The 19,918-nt window shown below is 43.8% G+C and overlaps 1 protein-coding gene across 15 annotated transcripts in view; it reads right to left on the bottom strand.

Annotated features, from left to right (window-relative positions):
• Positions 1-4,996: 4,996 nt before the first annotated feature.
• LOC118227177 (tight junction protein ZO-1-like) overlaps positions 4,997-19,918 on the bottom strand; it is a 122,487-nt gene continuing 107,565 nt past the window's right edge. For 5 of the 15 annotated variants that reach the window (XM_035417356.1, XM_035417358.1, XM_035417357.1 and 2 more), the window contains 10 exons: positions 19,232-19,468; positions 17,287-18,189; positions 16,807-16,901; positions 16,107-16,325; positions 14,088-14,138; positions 12,110-12,237; positions 11,140-11,614; positions 10,230-10,447; positions 8,301-8,502; positions 6,840-8,264 (listed from right to left, as the gene is read on the bottom strand). In XM_035417356.1, coding sequence (XP_035273247.1) covers positions 8,186-8,264; positions 8,301-8,502; positions 10,230-10,447; positions 11,140-11,614; positions 12,110-12,237; positions 14,088-14,138; positions 16,107-16,325; positions 16,807-16,901; positions 17,287-18,189; positions 19,232-19,468 — 2,607 coding nt within the window. In that variant the 3' untranslated portion in view covers positions 6,840-8,185. The other 10 variants (XM_035417360.1, XM_035417368.1, XM_035417367.1 and 7 more) reach the window with 6 other exon arrangements.

Raw genomic sequence — 19,918 nt, 5'->3', positions numbered from 1 at the left:
TTTCCTGCTAAGATGTCAGATCATGTAAACAGTTTGGCCAGCGAGAAGTAGAAATAAAATCCTGATCCTCCCCCACTGCTGCTATAACTCCATCCTTCTCTATCTCCTATTTCTGTATTGTATTAACTGTGCTACTTCATGCACTTTTTTGCTGCTCAGCAATTTTCCAGCTGGGTCTGAAGAGATTTAATTAGTTGGCCAACTGACCTTAAGTTCCATAAGTGGCTGTTTGATGTGCTATAACAAACAGCATAAAGGCTTGTTGTCATGAAACAGAGTCAATACCTCTACACTTGCAGCCCCCCCCCCCCCCCCCCCCCCCCAGTTTATTTGACTTGGCTGTCGCTATGCATTAATAATATAGCAGGACCCAAAGTCCTGAAAGTGCAACAACTAGCTTAACCTCATGATTATCTGCCTTCTGAAGTTTACAGAGTCAAAGTGAAAGAGCTCGCTGTCACAGTCATAGAGTTCACTGACAGTTCCACACCGTCACAGGCATAGAGCTCACTGACAATTCCACACTGTCACAGCTATAGAGCACACTGACAGTACTCACTATCACAGTCATAGAGCTCATTAACAGTACTCACCATCACAGTCATAGAGCTCCCTGACAGTTCCACACTGTCACAGCCATAGAGCCCACTGACATTTCTTACTGTCACAATTATAGAGCTCACTGACGGTTTTCACTGTCACAGCCATAGAACTCACTGACAATTCACATCGTCACAGCCATAGAGCTCACTGACCCAGTTCACCCAGTCAGTGAGGTCACCCATGCAATGCAGTCACAGGTTACCCTGTCAGCATGTGACTACCCAAATCATGTATTAATAGCTTGTTCTTTCATTTAAATTTCATTCCACACTATACTGCGACGCCTTGCATGGATGTTCTATGTTCCATGCAAGGAAATGCATTCACTAGTTTCTTATGGTGGCTGAAAATTGAGTTCACTGCATCATCTACACCAAGCAATGTGATTGTCTCAACCTTTAGGTTAATGTGGCATTTACCTATCTTAAGGGATCTTACTGTAATTATCTGTGTATTTCAAGTGATAATCAAATTTGCACTACTAATTTTATGTTACTAATTTGCATCTGGCACCCTTCAAATTACTTAACTGACGCAAATATGCATCCAATAAACTGCTGCAAAATGCTGTCAAAGATTTATGTTAACCACAAGTGAGGAACCCATTTTCAAGACTGGCCGCTGGACATTGGACTTTTTTTTAAATTATTTTTTGGATTTTTTCCACATTTTATGAAACAATGGAAAATGAAATGAAAATGAAAATTGTCAGAAGTTTTGTACCAAGTTAGATCATCAATAAAATGCATGCACTGAAACTATATCCAAACCATGATTTAAACCAGCAAATTAAATGCGTAAAATCCTGCTTTCTAACTACTGAGTCACACTGCCACCTACTGTCCTGTGCTGAAGAGATGTAAACGAATGCAGAAAGTCTGGATAATTAACCACTTTGATCAATTACCCTAAATGTAGGAACATGACAGCAGGCAATCAGTCATACATATGACTCTCAAGATTCATAATTTTTTTGAAGATATGGAACTAGTTCCACTAAAAGAGGGGGATTTACCTTTGTGCATGGAGAGCTGCAGGGTGGGCTGGGTTTTGTTTTGTTGTGAGCACAATCGATCCGTTAGAAGCTGTTGATTATGCAGTTACCTAATCCGGTTTGTTGGGTCTGAATGGCTCACTTTATTTTGTGATAAAAACAGATCAAGCTATCCTGTGAGTCAGACAGAAAGACTGACGAATACTGTTGTAGATTACAGCCGTAACATCATCACAGAGAGGTGTTTGTGTGACACTGGACCCATTCATAGCAGCCATGACATTCTGCTGGGGGGTTCAAAATGAATAATTTCAGAAGAGATGAAATTGTGGTTGGGGGGGGGGGGGGGGGGTAGTTGTAGTTGAAACTCAAACCCTCTATGGCTATGTCTACCCATTCAAAAACTCTGAGAGCCTCTACATGTGAAATAAACAATGACCAAGTGGAAATTAAAAATGTGCACAGTTTGTCACAGTTGTGAATGGATGTGGTTCATAGACATCCACAGATCTACAGGATACCTGCTGGTCTGTTAAAACACCTTCAGGGGACCATTTCAGTGTTTAAATTAAGGGTTTACTCAATAGGCCAGTCGAATGAAAACATCTTGCGGAATACCCGTATTAGCAAAGCACATTGTTATCACCTGCTGATGCTAGTTATCCAAAGTAGGGAAGATCCATTACAGAAGTACCCATCAGTAAGAGAAGTGGGTGCTAAATGGGGAACAAGATAACCCTGGATTGCACCAAATCCATTAAGAGAAATCTGCTGACACCAATCAGATTGTAGGGAGCCTTGGCCAGAAAAGTTACAGTTCCAAATCTCAGAACATTATTTTTTAAAAATGACTCAGTCGGTGGTAACCAACCCTGTTCCTGGAGATATATGATACTATAGGTTTTCATTTAAACTCTAATTTGGCACACCCGATTCATCTAATTAGCAGCTGAACAAGATCTCTACCTGTTGAATGAGACGTGCTCTGTTAGGTAAGAGTGAAAACCTACAGGACGCTAGATCTCCAGAAACAGGATTGGTTACCACTGACTTTGAGTAAAAGTAAACTTAGGTAGAGTCTAGGTAAACTTAGAAGAGTACACACACTCCTCTGCTTTCTCTTAGTACAGTCATTATGTTTGTTGAGAGAGAAGTATGGACTGAATTGTGAAGACAAGAGCAAGAAAACTACTTCTCTACCCTTTGGTGGACCATCTTGTTTTGATCTTCCACACTAGTTTCAACCGCGACGCTATACTCTCTTAAGAGCAGGGGTATCAAGTCAAAATGTGCTATGCTGCCTGTAGGTTCTTGTGACTTCCTTTCAATCAGCAGCCAAGTAAGGCCTTGAGAACAAGATGTGTGTATTTAACCAATCGAAAATCCAGAATTGGATTTGTAAACCTGTGCTCTAGTCTAGAGCATCTGGACAGGGAAGTTTTAGCTTGAGATCAGTTTCCTGCAATCTGATTGGTTTCTAGTACGCTTTAGCCAGTGTTGCTCCATATAGAGTCTCATCTGAGATAATAGAAATAGAAACGTCAGGCATCAATTCAAGCAACATTTTTTTTATTTACAGCTTCAGTTCAAATTCAGGAAAGGCTCATTAATCCAATGTAACTTGCTCATCTTGACCAATGAGAACAAATTGCTAGACAAATGATGGAAGTGAAAAATTAAAGAATTGTTTTGTTTGGTACATCTACAGATTCGCTTCCAACTCAAAAGAAACAGAAGATTATATTTTCAAATGTGTGTAGCAGGTAGCGGAAGTTTTTGCAGCAAGAGATATCCATTAGTCACCAACTGACCAGTACATCTTTGTCCTCAAAACATACTTCATTTAAATGGTTGCATGTTTAGCTCACATTTTATCATACATTCACTATTTAATGCAGTCTGAACTTTCTCCTCTTCCTGTCCCAAATAAACCTGTGAACATATTTTACTGACCTAAAATGAGACTGGAGCAACACAAATACTAAAAACAGTAGCAAATCGTGTAGTTGTACCTTGCCAAGGTGGCAGTTTGAGTCCAGTTTCATATGTACAGAACTGGACAACTCAAATTCAAAACACATGCAGTGTCTCAATAGCGCCCCCTGCTGCCGCAGCCAAAACTGCACATGAATTACAGTGCTGTATTTAGTTTGTGCAGCACCTCAAATTGTGCCTTTTTATATGACAACCTTGCATTGCTGTTAGTAGAAATGCCATAAAAATGTGCAATATATACTCAGTGGTCACTTTATTAGGTATACCTACCTAATATGAGGTGGTGCTGGAAACATTCTTAGGGACTTTAGTCCCTGCTGATTTGAACAGCACAGTTCCCGCACATTTTTCGGCCACATGTTCAAGCTGCAAACCTCCTCTTCGACCTTATCCCAAAGGTGCTCCACTGGATTGAGATCTGGGTTCTGTTCAGGCCCTTGGAGTAAACTGAAGTCATGGTTGTGGAAGCAGCTTGATACAATGCATGCTTTGTTTCATAGCGCATTTCACTTAGGTATACCATACCTAAGCAGCAATGCTTAGATATGCTGTGGCATTCAAGTGATGTGCAAAGACAACGTTCCCCCACACCATTATACCACCACCACCAGCTTGCACTGTTGACACATTCAGGGTGGATCCATGCCGGTTACAACAAATTCTGAACCTACTATCCACTTGTTGCAGCTTTGTCAGATCAGGCAACATTTTTCCAATCTTCTATCATCCAGTTTTGGTGATCACATGCCCACTGTAACCTCATTTTACTATTCTTACCTGGCAGGAGTGGACCCCGATGCGGCCTTTTGCTGCTATAGCCCACCTGCTTCAAGATTTGACTCAGCCAATTGAGATGCCCTGAACACCACTGTAGTAAACAGCTATTATTTGAGCATTTGTGGCCTTTCTGTCAGCTTGAACGAGTATGTCCATACTTTTTGCCCACAGAAGGTCCACTCATCTTGGGTTTCAGCCACATTATTTGTAGTTAGGAGGAGCAGGCTATTTGCGAGCAGGTGTACCTAATAAAGTGACCACTGAGTGTATGCAATTTCCCTTAGCAACTGCCATCTGGGGGGAAACTGACAAAGAACTCCAGAGTGAAGAAGGTATGGAAAAGCAAGAACCAGCTAAGTCTGGGAATAAAAACATGACAGAAAAAACAAATTTAGTTCTCACCCTGTGAAAAACATTGCCAACGGGAAGGTGACAGAGTGCTAGAAAACCAGAACCTGGATTAATTCCCCATAGAAGCTGCACCCTCAACTCCCCCTGCACATCTGAAGCATTCAAACATAATTCAAACCCACACAGAAACTGTACTTTCAAGTTTATCAGAACAAACATTGCCTCCCGCAAGCTAGAAGATATGAATCAACCAGTGGAAAAAAATCAGCAACAGTGTTTATTTTAAAAATTATTTTATTAATACAGTGGTATACTTAGAAATATGTTGCAAAGAAAAAAAATGTCAGCCACACAAAGAAATGCTAATGTCTCATTGAAGCTTGTGTTATCTTTTCTAATGAAAACAGTACTGGTGCGCCATAATAAATTGTCTATTAGTACAAAAATACATTTCAGGGCACACAATACAGCTTTCAGTATCACAAATAAATGAAGTTGACCCTTTCAAAGTACAGATTTTTAAATTAAACAAGCACTTTTGTAAATAATCATAAAAACATCTTGTGATTGATAAAAATGTTTAAATGTAGTGTGTGTACATCGGTAGAAAAGTTTGATTTATTACTGCTAACTTACAAGTTCCAAGGCTCAAGGGTATAATCAGAATACAAAGATAACCATATTAATTTCACGTCATCCTTTTTAGAAACCATTTTTTCTGTTTAGTTTTGTACAAAATAACAAAGACATACAAAAGTGAATTTACAAACCAAGAACCAAGGCCATATGCTAGCATTATATACAGCCACAATTTCCGACATTTTCTTCTTAAACCTTGTTTCTCTTTTGACTTCATATGCATATCAGAAAAAAGAAAGGATATCTTTTTTCCTCAGCCTCCATTGTTCTTCTGTGCTAAACAAACCCCAAGTTTATTTTATACAGTGGGCTGCAAAAATAGCAAAACACACGTCTTCTTTCTTTTCATAACATATAACTTAAAAAAAGAAACTAAAAAAAAAAAAAAAAAAACCAAAGTACTGAAAAACGTGAATAATATGCAGATAAGGCATCACTGCTTTTGAGTGTCAGTTGGGGGATGACTGGGTGGGACAGAGCAGGTGTGTGGACCTGAGACGGCACATGCATAGATCTTGAGACAGCAGGAGAGTTCCATAGCTACAAAAATAAGTCAGAATTCTCATTTACGATAAAACACTGTTAAAAACCGTTCTAAATCAAAAGAGCATGTATAGAGGTACAACGTGCACCTGGAAATCTGTTGATAGTGTAAGCTTCATTTGTGTGTGTTTTTTTTTTTTTTAAGACTCTGAGATGCTTGCCATCAGAATGACGGCATCTGTCCTGGCACAGCATTCTCAAACCTTTGCAAGTCCATCAATGAAAAAAAAAAAAAGGAAAAATGAAAAATATCAGCGTGACAAAAGTCCTCATCTGTTAATCTAATAACGACAGAAACAGTACACGCTATTTTTATTACTACGATAATTGTAATTACGGTAGTTTCAAATCTGTGTGCGTCTGCGCATGTAAAAGTGTGTGTGCGAGTGTGTGTGCGTGCGCGTGTGTTGCGTGTGTGAATACACACAAAAGTTATTTCCACTTCTGTTAAACATGTCTGACAAAGCAGTTTGTTTTTCCCGTGTAGAGAGGAAAACTTGGCGCAAATAGTATTCAGTCAGTGGCACAAGGTGTGCACTCCAATAATGGTTTACAGTTTATTTATCATTTTTGCAAGCCTTTACAGACCTAAAGAAAAGAAAAGAAGAAAAAACGAAAGGAAAAATGAACTTCTTCAAGCCTCCTTCATCTGGAAATTTGCCTGGGCACAAGTAAATGACATCAGAGGTCAGAAGGTTAATACTTCAGGTGGCGTGAACCGCAGTACACAGGGTGGTGAAGGTGGTGGGGGGGCTGTTCTGGGGGGACGCTCTGTTCACCTTTCCCCCCCCCCAGTGTTCACACTCAGTAACAGGCCAGCTGTTTCCCTCTTCAAAAGTGGTCGATAAGCACCGATACGCAGTTTGCGCCCACCAGGTAGTTGGGGTCTCCAGGGAGAGATTTGTTCTGCCAGCTCTTGGGATCACCTGGAGGGGGGGGGGGGGATTGGGAGAGGGAGACGAGACGAAGATCAGCGGAAAAAATGAGCAACAGGCTTTCTACGCCTCAAAATTTCGCCATGACTAAAAATAACTTTAAAAAAGCTCTATTAAAACCATGTGTGCACAAGTGTGGTATAAACATATTCATAATACGGTTCCCCAAGACAGAACTAATCTTCAGCCCAAGACATGCCCACTGCACTAATCAAATAAATTACAGCTTTTGTCATCGCAGGCTGGAGGGTGGGTCAGAGCTAGGGGGAATTGTGAGGCTTTTAGTAAATCCTACAAATACTAACTAAGCCACAAGTGGTGCCTCTGATGTAGTTTCCCAGAGCAACTCTATTTTTGGACACACACACAAACATGCCTTTGGAATTCCAGTCAATTGTAAAACCAGAGTCAATTCATTACACTATTTCCCACACACACACACACACACACACACAGACAGACAGACAGACAGACAGACACACACACACTAGTCTTGCAATATTGTACAGCAATCCATTCCCTGGCCATGGTGTGTAGTAGATCTTTTACTTGTTTATTTTTGGGATGTTTGGAATTTCCAATTTGCAAACTATGTACAGTATGCTCACGCTTTTTCGGTTAACCAGACCATGAAAACATACAGGACCCTGAGAGAGAGAGAGACAGACAGCGAGAGAGAGAGAGAGAGAGAGAGAAAACAAGAGGTTGAGACATGTGGGGAGTCTAAATGAAGCGAGAGAATGGTCTTGTTTTACATTAAGAGGATTAATTCGCCATGCTGTAAATCCCTCTACAATGAGACGAGACAACAGAAGAGGCCGCAGTCACATTCATCCCCTGTAGTCCAGCTCCAAATGGGGACTAATTAGCAGCTAATTCAGACCGCTGCCAAGTTTACAGACAACACTATGAGGGAAGATGGCAAGCGCTTTCTGTTAATGTGAAACAGACACATGCACACTCAAGACTGCCTCTCACACAACACGTGGTCTCAGAGAAGCGAAAGACACAAATGTCTTCCTGGAAAGTTTGAAAGGGCACGGGGAGAGAAGAGGGGGTCAGAAGAGGCGGTAGCAATGAGCGGTGGAAGCTGAGAGCTCCGGTTTTAAACGAGCCATTTCCCCTCCCAGACGCTGTGACCCCTGCTCTCATCACAGAATTAGGCAGAGACCTGGACACCAAATCAAAGAGGATTCCCATGATTGATTGCTCAAGCGCACATGCACATATACATATACACACAGACATGCAATCACACGCATGCGCATGCATGCACCCGCAGCCTAATGCACATTAATGTCATGCAACAAAACAGGGTTTGATCTGGAAACCGAATTTAAGTGAATTTTTAAAAACGGAATGAACCGGAATAAATCACCTCAAACGGAATCTCGCCCCGGCGTCCCAACAAACCCCAGATTTCACTACAACAAAAGGCGTCCCAACAAACCCCAGATTTCACAACAACAAAAGGCGTCCCAAAGACCCCCAAAAAAAGGATAGAGCGAGAGGACAGCGTACCCGACGAGGAGTCGGAGGATTTTAGAGCAAAAGACCAACCGTCGGGGGTCATAGACGCACAGTGAGGTAAGCGCAGCTCCACCGGCTTCTGGAACTTGAGGCCGTGAGGGCCGCACATGACCAGCGGGCTGAGAAGGGTCTCTCCTGCGGGGGGGGGCAATCACAGCGTTTTAGTCTCCCGAAAGCTTACTTTCCGATCCATAACAACCCGGCGGGCAACCTTTCCACTGAGAGAAAAGCAATGTGAGAAAATCCAAATGGAAAAAGAAAAAAAGAAAAAAAAAAAAAAAACCTCGATGAAAATCTATGAAAAGGGACAGGAAAAGGTCAGTGAAACGAATAGGTCATTAGGAACATAAAAAAGAAAAAGAACACACAACACTGTGGCTCTAGATAAGAGTGTGATGAATGTAACGTAATGAAATGACAGCTATCCAAAATATCTCGATAGCTTTAGCCAAACAAAGCTTTGGATAAAAACCAAATCCTAGAGACAGATTGTTACGCAATGAAAAACATATACCCTGAATTCACATGCACAGTGTTTACTTGTATGTCCCAAATACACCCGACTTACTTTAGTCAGGATACACGCATCATTTCTCACAGACAACATTAAATTGTCATTCATGGCAGGTTATTCCATTTCAAATGTGATAGGGCCAGACTCTGACCCGAGATAGACAAATGCAAAGCAACCTGCAGTTCAAACTTGGGTGCGTAACCAGACCATAAGTGAAGGGGGAGCAAGACACGCACATGGGGCCCATTTTAGACAAGCACATTCAGACTCTGACTTCCATTTCTACCATGCACATTTTTATGCGCAAATGAAGGTGGAATATTGTGCAACTACAAATGGATGCAATAAATTTTTCATTACACATAAAATGCTTAATTGGTGACATGTACTTACATAATTCTGACCAAAGATTACAAGATACTGTCACTGTTCAATTCCAAAATTTCCATCAATTACTAATCTGGTCTGGAATATTCTTCTGTAAATATGACCTCATATCTGTTTAACTAAGGACTACAAGTGTTCCTTCAGTTGATGATTAAGAAATAACCACAAGAAATACTACATCCTGCCAGCTCCTTCCTAAAACTAGGCTTGGACTTTTACCCTCAGCGATGTACGTTGCTTCTATATTTGAGCCGGTACTGGCTATTGGCACAGATACAAAAGCAAAGGTAATTTGTTAGACCATTAGTATGACCTGACAAATTACTGGATTCAATTCGGTTGTGGTTGATTTACACACAGTTAATCATTTAGAAGTAAAGCAGTTTTTATCCAACATTTCTGTAAACTGAAACATACCTGAAAAAAGCTACATTTACAAATGTAAGATACATTTCTTCGAAAAAAAAAAAAGTAAAAATAAAATATTGTTCTTCAATTTTATGTCATGTTTACACGTCACCTAAAAAATGGTCACTAGAAGAACCAAGTAAGAATTTGAAAGAATTATTTATATTTTTTTACTACATAGTTTGTATTACATTATTTTATGTGTTATGGAGCTGTTATGCTTTCGTATCTATGACGTCAGCTGGACTTGCTATTGGGATGGGGAAGACTTTCATATTGAAATTTCGTTAGTTATGTTCATAGTTTTGTCATGATTAGAAAAGATAGTTTAGAAAAGATGCCATTTTTGCCAGCTACTAAATTAAAACAAGAAAAATCAATGGAAAAATCAAAACATAAACAGAATAGTTTCAACACAGTAGGGGCTACCTCGGAGTGGTATAAGACACAGGGACATATGTAAATGTCCCTGTGTCTGATTTGAGATGGAACTGACCCAAGGATGTATATGATGATGACTATGAACCCCCCCCCCCCGCAGTAGGGCACTGACCTTTCTCTTTGTCTAGCGGGGGGAGGATGCTGTTGTCCCTGCAGACCTTGAAGTAGATCTCTTGTTCCACACCGTCGGGGATGGCGCCTTGAGGGATGATGATGCTGACGCCCGTCTCAATGGAGCTCAGAACGCCGCCGTTGCAGTTGAAGATGCCCCGGGCCGTGGCCACCACCGTGTGCCCTTCATCCTCCTCGTCATCCTCCAGCGCGCTGGGGCTAGGGGGTGGAAGGAGATTATTTACCCTGTCAGCCATGGCGCGAATCAGTGGAGAGAGGAAGGGGGATGGAGGGCTGAAGGCCGAAGAAACAGGCCCCTAATCCATATGGAATTATGGAATACTCAGTTGTAGGCCGGTCCTATCTTTGCAATGTTCTGTATCAAAACACAGCTGGGGCCAGATATAATCTATATTGTCACCAGGGTAGATCACTGCTCTAAGAATAAGTCCCTTGGCTTGAAAAGCCACTCAAGCAGACTACCTGGTCTTCCAGGGAAATCAGAAAACAACCATAAAAAAGAAAATATTACTTTTGGACAAGACAAGCACGGCAGTCTGATGTAATAGAAACAAGGGTCCCCAATCCGTGTTCCTGAAAACTACTGTTGGATCCTTTCTGTTCATTGTTGTTCACATTAAAATTATTATTTTAAGAAAGCATTTCAGACTCAAGAAACATCTTCAGTTGATGGCATAAGTGTCAAGCAACAACAAAACCAGCAAACCTGGCGGCCCTCCAGGTTGGGATCCCACAACAGGTGGTCCTCCAGGTGGGGATCCCACAACAGGACCATGACATTTTTGTTAATTTCAATTAAAATTAAATTAAATTAAAATCTTGGCGTTGTGCCCTAGATCAGGTCAGTAATTTCCCAGGGATGTGCAGTGGACTGTGCGGAAGGGGCCTACCTGACTGGAATGGCCTTGGGCACGGCGTTGATGTTGTTGTGCTGGTATTTGGGCCTGTTGTCAGCGGTCCGCGTGAACGTGTCCAGGCCGCTGTCCAGCTCGGCCGACTGGGGGGAGCTCTGGGGCTTGACCGGGCCGGGCGCGGTCACCCCACCCACCTTGGGCACGGGGGCGGAGTCGGCCTTGGGCTGCGCGTCGTTGGGCAGCAGGTTGTGGTTGAACTTGGGGCTCTCGAACTTGCGCTCGAAAGGCCGGGCGGAGCTGGTGTACGGCTTGGGGACGTAGCGGTTGTAGCTGGAGGTGGCAGGAGGGGGCTTGGCCGGCAGCGGGTCCGTGCCGTTCACGGGTGACTTCTCCGCGAAGCTCTTCTGCGGCAGGTAGTTGCCCTGGACCATGTCTTCGCGGTTAGCAGGTCTCTGTCCGGCCAGGTCAGGTTTAGATTTTGGGGAGCCACGGGGATCAGGCAGGGCGTTCACTGTGGCACAGAGAAGAGATTTTGGAAAGACAAAAACACACACAAAGCGAATAGTAGTCATCTTTCACCGTTCCTTAAACTTTTTAGTCTTCGTGAAACTCAATTTTCTCTCCCTGCAACGTGTCTATCCGCTCTGTCTGTACTTGTCTCTTATGTTGTATCAGTCACTCGTCATTCAATCTCCTCCACATTTTACAACTGCACACTGTATCTGCAGGGCACAAAACCTTCAGAAAATCTGCTTTTTAAACCAAGCTTCTGTGTAGCTTCACTTACAACCCCTCCTCAACGGATCAGGGTTGGGGTCAATTCGGTTTCATTTCAGTCAAATTCAGGAAGGGAACGGAATAATTATGCTCATTATTTTCTTTGAGGATTTTTCAATGAATGAATAGAAAGTCTAGTTCACTTCCTGAATCAACTGAAATGGATTTACTCCGCATCTGCAAACCATATCATTAATGAATGAAAACATAAAACAAATAAATCCTTTACCTTCAGTGGCCGTAGGTTTGGGCGGGACAGTGGGGCTGGCCTGGCTGTACTGGGTGGGAGGGGTCGTAGCTGGGGGCACAGATTCGTATCTCTTCTCCACAGGACTCACCTTCTCCACCGACTCTGACCTGCTCACAATGCAATTGGGTCACGTCCTGGATGCGCACTTTAATTGGCTGATCAATAGCCAACACAAACACACAGAACAGCTAACAGGGATGCAGACACAGCTACTGGACAACACACATACAGCGCAGTGTGTAAGTATTTGGACAGTGAAAATTTCGGTTGTTTTGGCTCTGTACTCCAACACGCTGGATTTTAAATTAAGCAATGAACATGAAGTGCAAACTGTCAGCTTTGAGTGTATTTCCATCCACATTGGGTGATGCTTGTTTTTATATACAGATTCTGGGTGTCTACTCTGGTGATTCTGTGGCAGGCCGGTACTGCAGCCATCTTCGGTTCCCATTTGTTCCTGAGGTGTTCTGCCATCAGTCTCCAGAAAGTGAAACGCATGTTGAATTGGATTCAGAAAGGGTGATTGACTTGGCCAGTCAAGAACATTCTCACCCCGAAAAAAGAAACTCCTTGGTTGTTTCTGATTTTACCTTTAGTATGTTTGGGGTCATTGCCCCGCTGCAAAGTGAAGTACTGTCCTTTGAGGCATTTTGGTTGGATCTGACTAGATGAGATGTTACTGTACATTTCAGAATTCATCCTTTCGCCATCACATCATCAATGAATACAAGTGAGCTAGTTCTAGTGGTAGCCATACATGCCTAAGCCACAGCACTACCTTCACCATATTTCAAAGATGGGAGGGGGGGCTTTGGAAAATGAGAAATTCCTTTCTTTCTCAACTTTTCTCTTTCCATCACTTTGGTACAGGGTAATACTGGTCTCATCGGTCCATAAGAATGTTCAAGAACTCTACAGTTTCTTATATGCCCTTTTTAGAAATTACTTTTGCTCCCCTAAAATTGTATGACTATGTATAAAAAGGGCTGTAATTCCTACGGATGCAAATACGCCTCAATTAAAGATGGCAGTCTGTGCTTTAACCTCATATTTACTGCTTTATTTCAAATCCAATGTGCTGGAGTTCAGAGTCAAAACAACAAAAGGTGTACCACTGTCCAAATAATTACAGACTACATTGTACATCAACATGATCATTACAGAAATATTACGACTAATGCATCACGTTGTACAATATTAGGACAACATACAACTTATGAAATAAAAACGTGTTTAAAATCTTATTTGAGTATTTTCTAATTTTCTCCAAATTTGGAACACTAAATTGTATTAGCAGGCCTGTCTTACCAGGCCCCATTTGGCATTGGTATGGTTAGGACTACATGTTCTTTTTCTGTATTTCGCAACACTGCAACACAGTGTATTAGCTAAGTATGTTACCCAGATATCCCCACTAACAGTAAATCTTAAATTCATACCTTCATTACCAAAAAAATAGAACTTTCCAAGCCCACCATCGGAAATATCAACTCCTTGTGGAAACAGATTAAGGCTACAGACATGATGTTGAATGGTCTCCATTGAAACATAATTTCTGAAATATTCCCATTCACCTTGTACCACAACGACCACCCAACGTCACACAAGACGGATAAACAAAAATGTCAATTTGAACCAAGTTGGACAAATACACACAGCGACACCCACATCCGAAAAATTCCGGGAAATGAATCTGCAGTGGTAATGATGCAAGAAGACTCCACGTTTACCAGTGCATTAGTGCTACACTCAGAGAACAGAGCAGACTTGCTGTGCTAGCCAGTGTTCATGCAGGCAGTTGTTCACCTCAGGGACATACATGACACAGACATGCGCTTTGAGAGCACAAAATGCTTATGGGGTAGGGTGTGGGAGGGGTGGCATGAATTATGCCATGGACTATGACATTAGACTAACAGCCTCTATGACACCGAAGGAACTCGCTCCTCATTCTTACCCCTTTTGACTCCTTTTCAGGTGGTCAAAGCGAGTGTAAGAGCCGTGATATCTACCATGGGTGGAGGTGGCGATGGAGAGAGAAGGAAATACAGTAAGAAAGATGAGAAAATTATTATTCTAAGCCTCCAATGCAGAGAGAGCTTGAGAAAGGGCAATCCAGTGCATAAAAGGGTATCTTTGTAAAAATATATAAGTTAAATATACCCCTAAAAATAAAAATAGAATTATATAAGCTACTGAAGCCCAGGGGAGTGGTTTGATTGCAAGCGTAAAGCAATTGTAATTCACCGTTCAATAGACATTAATTCATGATATGTGCTTGGTTTGTTAAGCTTCGGGGACAGAAGGTTACATTTACCCATACTTCTCAAAAAGTTTTTCTATTTTCTAACTCTTTACTCAAAAATAATAAAACTGTGACAGCTAGATAGTCTTGTGGGATTTCTTTGAAGAGAAACAACGTCAGAGGCTCTATACAGACCTAAAAATGAGAAAAATTGAAGTTGTATGTGTATGTATTACTACATATTAGGGTATCATTAAATACATTTCAATGCAATGCTGAATATGAAACATGTTAATAATGTGCTAAGGGCTTTTTTCAATAAATAATACAATAAATAAATAAAATTTAATTGCATTTCCTAACTGACATACCTAAAATGGACCCAACTACACAGTATATAACTGAGCTCAGGACCAGCCCTATTAGCATGCAAATATCACGGCAGCTCAGGATACATTTCTGAACCTGGGTGGACATCAGGGGCAATGGATACCATAATGAAAATGACTATGAAGAGTTCTGCTTAAGTTTCTAATGGTGGTTCTAAAATATCTGGCCCACCTGTATAGTGACTGACATTTAATGAAACACTGGAGAGCTCTACGGATCGTGTGTGTATCAGGGCTTTCTGCTCCTGTGTTTCTGTTCCCACGTGGCAGGCTTTGAGTGACAGACGGCAGGGGCCCTCCTGAGATGGAATTCTGTTAACCCCTCTTTGCAAGTCCAACCACCTCTTCGCACAAGCTGTGAGGGTTTTGGGCTTCAATCAAAGTCATTTCGTGACCTCGCTAGCAGATGGCTGTCAGAAAATAACTGAAAGCGATTATGGCTCTCCGGTTCGCCATTCCCCACAGGCAGGTCGCCTCGAGGCCTGCTGGGAAGGATTCCTGGCTGGGCGAGACTCGAGACAGGGCGTGTAGTCCCTGCAATCCACTTTAAACCCCCCCCCTGAGGGGGAGATGAAGCCAGGTGTGAAATAACCGAAGGCCCCTCAGGATCGCGACGAAAAGCGCGTGTGGAAACCACAGTTTACAACCAGGTACGAAAACCAACAGCTGTCTCTTTTTTTTTTTTTCCCCAAAAGAAAATAGATTTTGAGTGAGAATGTGTGTTTAGCTAGGTGTGGACTGACAGGACGACTGTATTTCTAAAAGGCTCTTGCACTGTAACTCCAAGGCATCGCAAGCCAGAGAGTTCCCACCTGCTTTAAATGCCTTTGCTCTAACCAACTGACGAACACCTGGAAAAACAACATTTCCAAAAAACTGTGTGGTACAAGAGCTACAGCACCATATATAAGTTTCAGCTTCATCCAATTTCTTGGGAGTCATTTTTTGTTCAGTTCATTCGGGACAGAAAATGACACAGTCCATCAGGTGGAACGACCAGCTCAACCTTCAAGTAGCTAATTCCAGTAAACATATAATTCCTTTTTGTGATGACATTCCGAGATAAAACCCCCACCAAAACACATTGGACAGAGGTCATCTCATCCTGACAATGAAACTCTGTTCTTTCATTTATTATTTTATGTCTCCTCTAATTCTTGTATTTTCAACATCGACAATTAAGCCATCTTTTGGAATTACTGCCCAGGTGTAACAGTTTCGGCAACATCAAGGTCGTAATATCAGACTTTTCCCTCTTTTAATACACTGAATACATCACCCAGAGTGCACTGCTCTGGACAGTGGCATCCCTTTGTGTGTAGGAGGCTCATGAGTGGGTTACCTGTAGTTGTTGTATGAGGGCTGTGCCTGGGGCTGGGCAGACTTTGGGACCTCAGCAAAGCGATTGGCGATGGGGGCGGGCTGGGGCGGGGCCTTGCTGTCAAAACTGCGTCTGTCAAAGTAGGACAGCTGCTTCCTGTAGTACTCCTCGTCCTCATCGGGGTCGTAGTGGTTGGAGCGCACAATGTCCTCCGGTGGTTTGGTCTGTGGTTCTGGAGCCCTGGATGGGTGGAGCGAGGGTGGGACAGTACAAGGAGAGTAAGATTCACAGCGCCAGCAACAATAAACTGCTTCTTCCTGCCCAAAGGCTCGCCCAAGACCAACGGCAAGGCTAAAAAAATTCTGCATTGTATGCCTTTAAGACACATACTAGGTTCTAAAAATGCATAAATATGATAAATGAAAACTGCAGAACAAAAGCAGTTTCAACCAACAATCAGCACTGGAAAACAAAATTCAGAATGTGCCATACAAAATTCAGAATCCGAAGAGCACCTTCTAAGACAGCTGAGGCTGCATAGATGCCCAACTGAAGGCTCCCAGACCTGCACAAAACAGCTTGACAACTCAACATACTGCTGACATTTTTTTCATCCATTCACTACCGAATGGTAAGAGCAGGCACTTCTAGGAAGCATCACATGTTCGCTGAGCTGCCTCCCATACATGGTTTAGTGTCGTGTACATGAAAGACTTATTACCTGTAAGTGGTCTTCTCCTGGTCCAGGTGGCTGAGCGAGTTTGCTTTAGGGACAGAGCAAGGGACACTGACAGGCTTGGGGGCCACGTCCACTGGCTGGAGAGTAAAACAGAGATGAAAACCCTTTATTCAGCATCTTCATCATTAAAGACAGTAGTAGTTAGTGTAAGTGATATAGCATCGTAGTTTCAAATTTCCATGAATATCGCACTATAATAAAGATATTAAGGGAATCCGTATTCCTCTGTATCAAAATACAATTCATTTTATAATCCGTGTGTAAACTACGAGTAGTTATAAGCCTTAAGTCATCCCTGACATGCCTGATAGGCCTGGTGACAGTTTGTGGCTCTTGCATTGCATTGCTGCATGTTTAACTGAGGTCCTAAACAATCGATGTTTGCGTATGCATGTGCATTTGTACGTGCGTATGTTTATATTTGTGTGTACATGTGTGCACGTGTATGCCTGCAGGACGTACTCTCACGGAGTCCCCTGCCTCCTTGCCCCGGTCCACTGATACGGAGCGCTTGTTCTCAAACATCTTGACCCTGGTCAGCACCGACTGTGGCTTCATGGCGGGGTCATCCTCCGGCTCCCCCGTCGAGGGTGCGGGCAGAGGTTTGGGTGCCACAGTGATGACCTCATCGGCAACGGGAGGGATGGGTTCCGCTTTGGGAGGGGGCAAGGGGGCGTCGGAGTTGGCGAGGGGCTCGTACTGCCCGGGTTTGTAGCTGCGGTTCTGGGGTCCTGGGTTGTAGGGGGACCGCGGTGCAGGGTCGCCGTAGTATTGCTTGGGGGGTTCGGGGGAATGGGAGGCGGCAGGGGTGTAGGGGTGTGGTTCAGGGTCGTAGTACCGCACGGGCGGTACTACGGGCGGCGGCGGCTCGTCGTACCGCACTGGCCCCGGCTTGGCGTAGCCCTTGGGCGGCGGGTCGTAGCGAGGCCGGCCGTCGTAGCCCAGGGGCGGCTCGTCGTAGCGGGGCTGAGGGGGGCTGTAGTCCCTCTCGCCCCCGCCCTCGTAGGCCTGCCGCGGGCCATAGCCAGGGGGGTGCTGGTTCTCCACGGGCGGGCGGGCCGGCTGGTAGACAGGCGGCCGGGAAGGGGAGGCCTGCTGGTCGTAGGGGGACCACTGGTCGCCGTAGTGAGGCACGCGGTTCTCGTAGTGCAGGTGCGAGTCGAAGCTGCGAGACTTTGGTTCCAGGTAGCCGCCCCCGTCGTAGCGGTAGGGGGGGCGCTCGTAATCCCTGTATGGCTGTTCTTCCTGGTACGGGGGCTGGGGGTCGTAGGCCAGCGGCGACCCGGCCGCGGGTGGTGGCTGCTGCTGCTGCTTCAGTCCATGCCTCATCGGGTCCTCCATGCTGTAAAGATCCTTCTTGTATATCTGCGAATCCAAAAGGAAGAACGACTGGTCAACAACTGGACAACTGCTGCAAACAAACAGGAATGAAACTTTCAAGCAAAACTGATGCATAAAAATGCAACATCACAATTAACAACACAAAGAATATTAATGTACAAGATTGTTAGAGTCCATCACTGAACATTTAAGCATAAACACTGCAGGAAACCTGGAACAGAAGACACTAAGAGGTAGCTGTTATTCCCAAGTTTGGCCAAACACAAAAATTTACACAAGACAAGAGCAAGTAGATAAAGTATCAATGCAGCTGCTGTACTTACTGTTGCATTTTTGTTTGGATTTCATCAAATAAAAACATACCGAAACATTAAAAAAAAAAACACGAGCACAAGGCCAAATGCACAACAGAATGATGACCTGATAATGTGAAAGAAAGAAAACGAAAAAGAAAAACATAACCGCAATTACACATAATTCAGCTGATGCTTTTTTTTCCCAAAAAACTCCTGAAGTTTGAAAAATAGCCTTTCAAATGACTAAAATACACTGGACAGATCTAATTGTTTGAAGAGTGTGGCTCGACCTCCGAGTGCCCCAAAAGGCTACAGTTCAAAGTCAGGACGGGGGAGGGGCTATGTAGGCGGGGCACTGTAACAGTGCTTTCCAACATGCTCCTTTCAAGTCAAATAAATCAATGATCCATTCATTCTGATTCAACTGTTCAACACCCACCACTCTACTGTGCCAACGAAAGGGAAAACAAAGTAGAGCCATGCAAAAGTAGGAAGCAACAGTGAGAGTGAGCTCGAAGTCCTCCTCCTTTCGCTCTCTCCTTCTTTCGCTCACGCTCTCGTTCCCCCGGCGTGCCGTCGTTCTCGCCCGGCTCTCAGAAGCACACAGACGACGCAGCGGACATGCAGGAAGAGGAGGGGAGAAAAGCGTGGCAGGCAGGCAGGCAGGCGCCGTCGTGCCGGGCCGGGCCGTGCCAGACCGTTGGGCCGGGTCAGGCAGGAGGAGGAGCAAGGGAGAGGGGGGAAGGCGGTGGTGGGGCGGCAGCGGGTACCTTTGGTTCGGAATTGGGCGGTCCGGATTGGTGGGGGTCGTGTGTCGGGGGCTGAGCTAGCTCGGGGGTGGGTCTCCTAAGCGAGCCAGCCTGGGGGCTGGGTTCGCTCTGGGGAGCGGACGGAGGCTCCTCAGGGCTCATACCGGCTACATGTACAGAGAGGTCGACAGCAGGGGGCGCTGTCACGGCCCCGGGCTGCAGGGGAAGGCAAGGCATGGCAGGAACAGCCTCTGCTTTCTGTGAAGTGGTGTTCAGAAACGTTTAATGCACGCGCTGGCGGCCGCACACTCTCTACACTTCTGCTCCTTCTGTTCTCTCCCTTCTTTTGTCTTCTTTAGGCTTTTCATAAAGGCTACTGAACTCGGGTAGAAATTCGGCTCTCGTTCCAATAAGAAATTGGGTCTAGGAGATCAACGTCACGTATAAGAATTTGCAACAGGACAAGGTTTCTGTTGTTTTGACTTTGGTCTGATTCCAGTTTAATTCTAGATTACAATACAACTTTTTTTTTTTTCCACTCTTTCTTTTTTAACACATCAAAGGACAAACTTTGGATATCACTGCGACTTTGGCTCAGATAAATACATTTACAGCAATACGGTTAACACTGACAGTTCCAACGTGCACACAATACTTTCCGGTAAGACATCAGTTCCAATTCACAAGTGAAATGACTAAGGAGACCAC

The sequence above is a fragment of the Anguilla anguilla genome, chromosome 5, assembly GCF_013347855.1.
Source record: "Anguilla anguilla isolate fAngAng1 chromosome 5, fAngAng1.pri, whole genome shotgun sequence".
NCBI lineage: Eukaryota > Metazoa > Chordata > Actinopteri > Anguilliformes > Anguillidae > Anguilla > Anguilla anguilla.
This window is presented reverse-complemented; position numbering and strand designations above follow the sequence as displayed.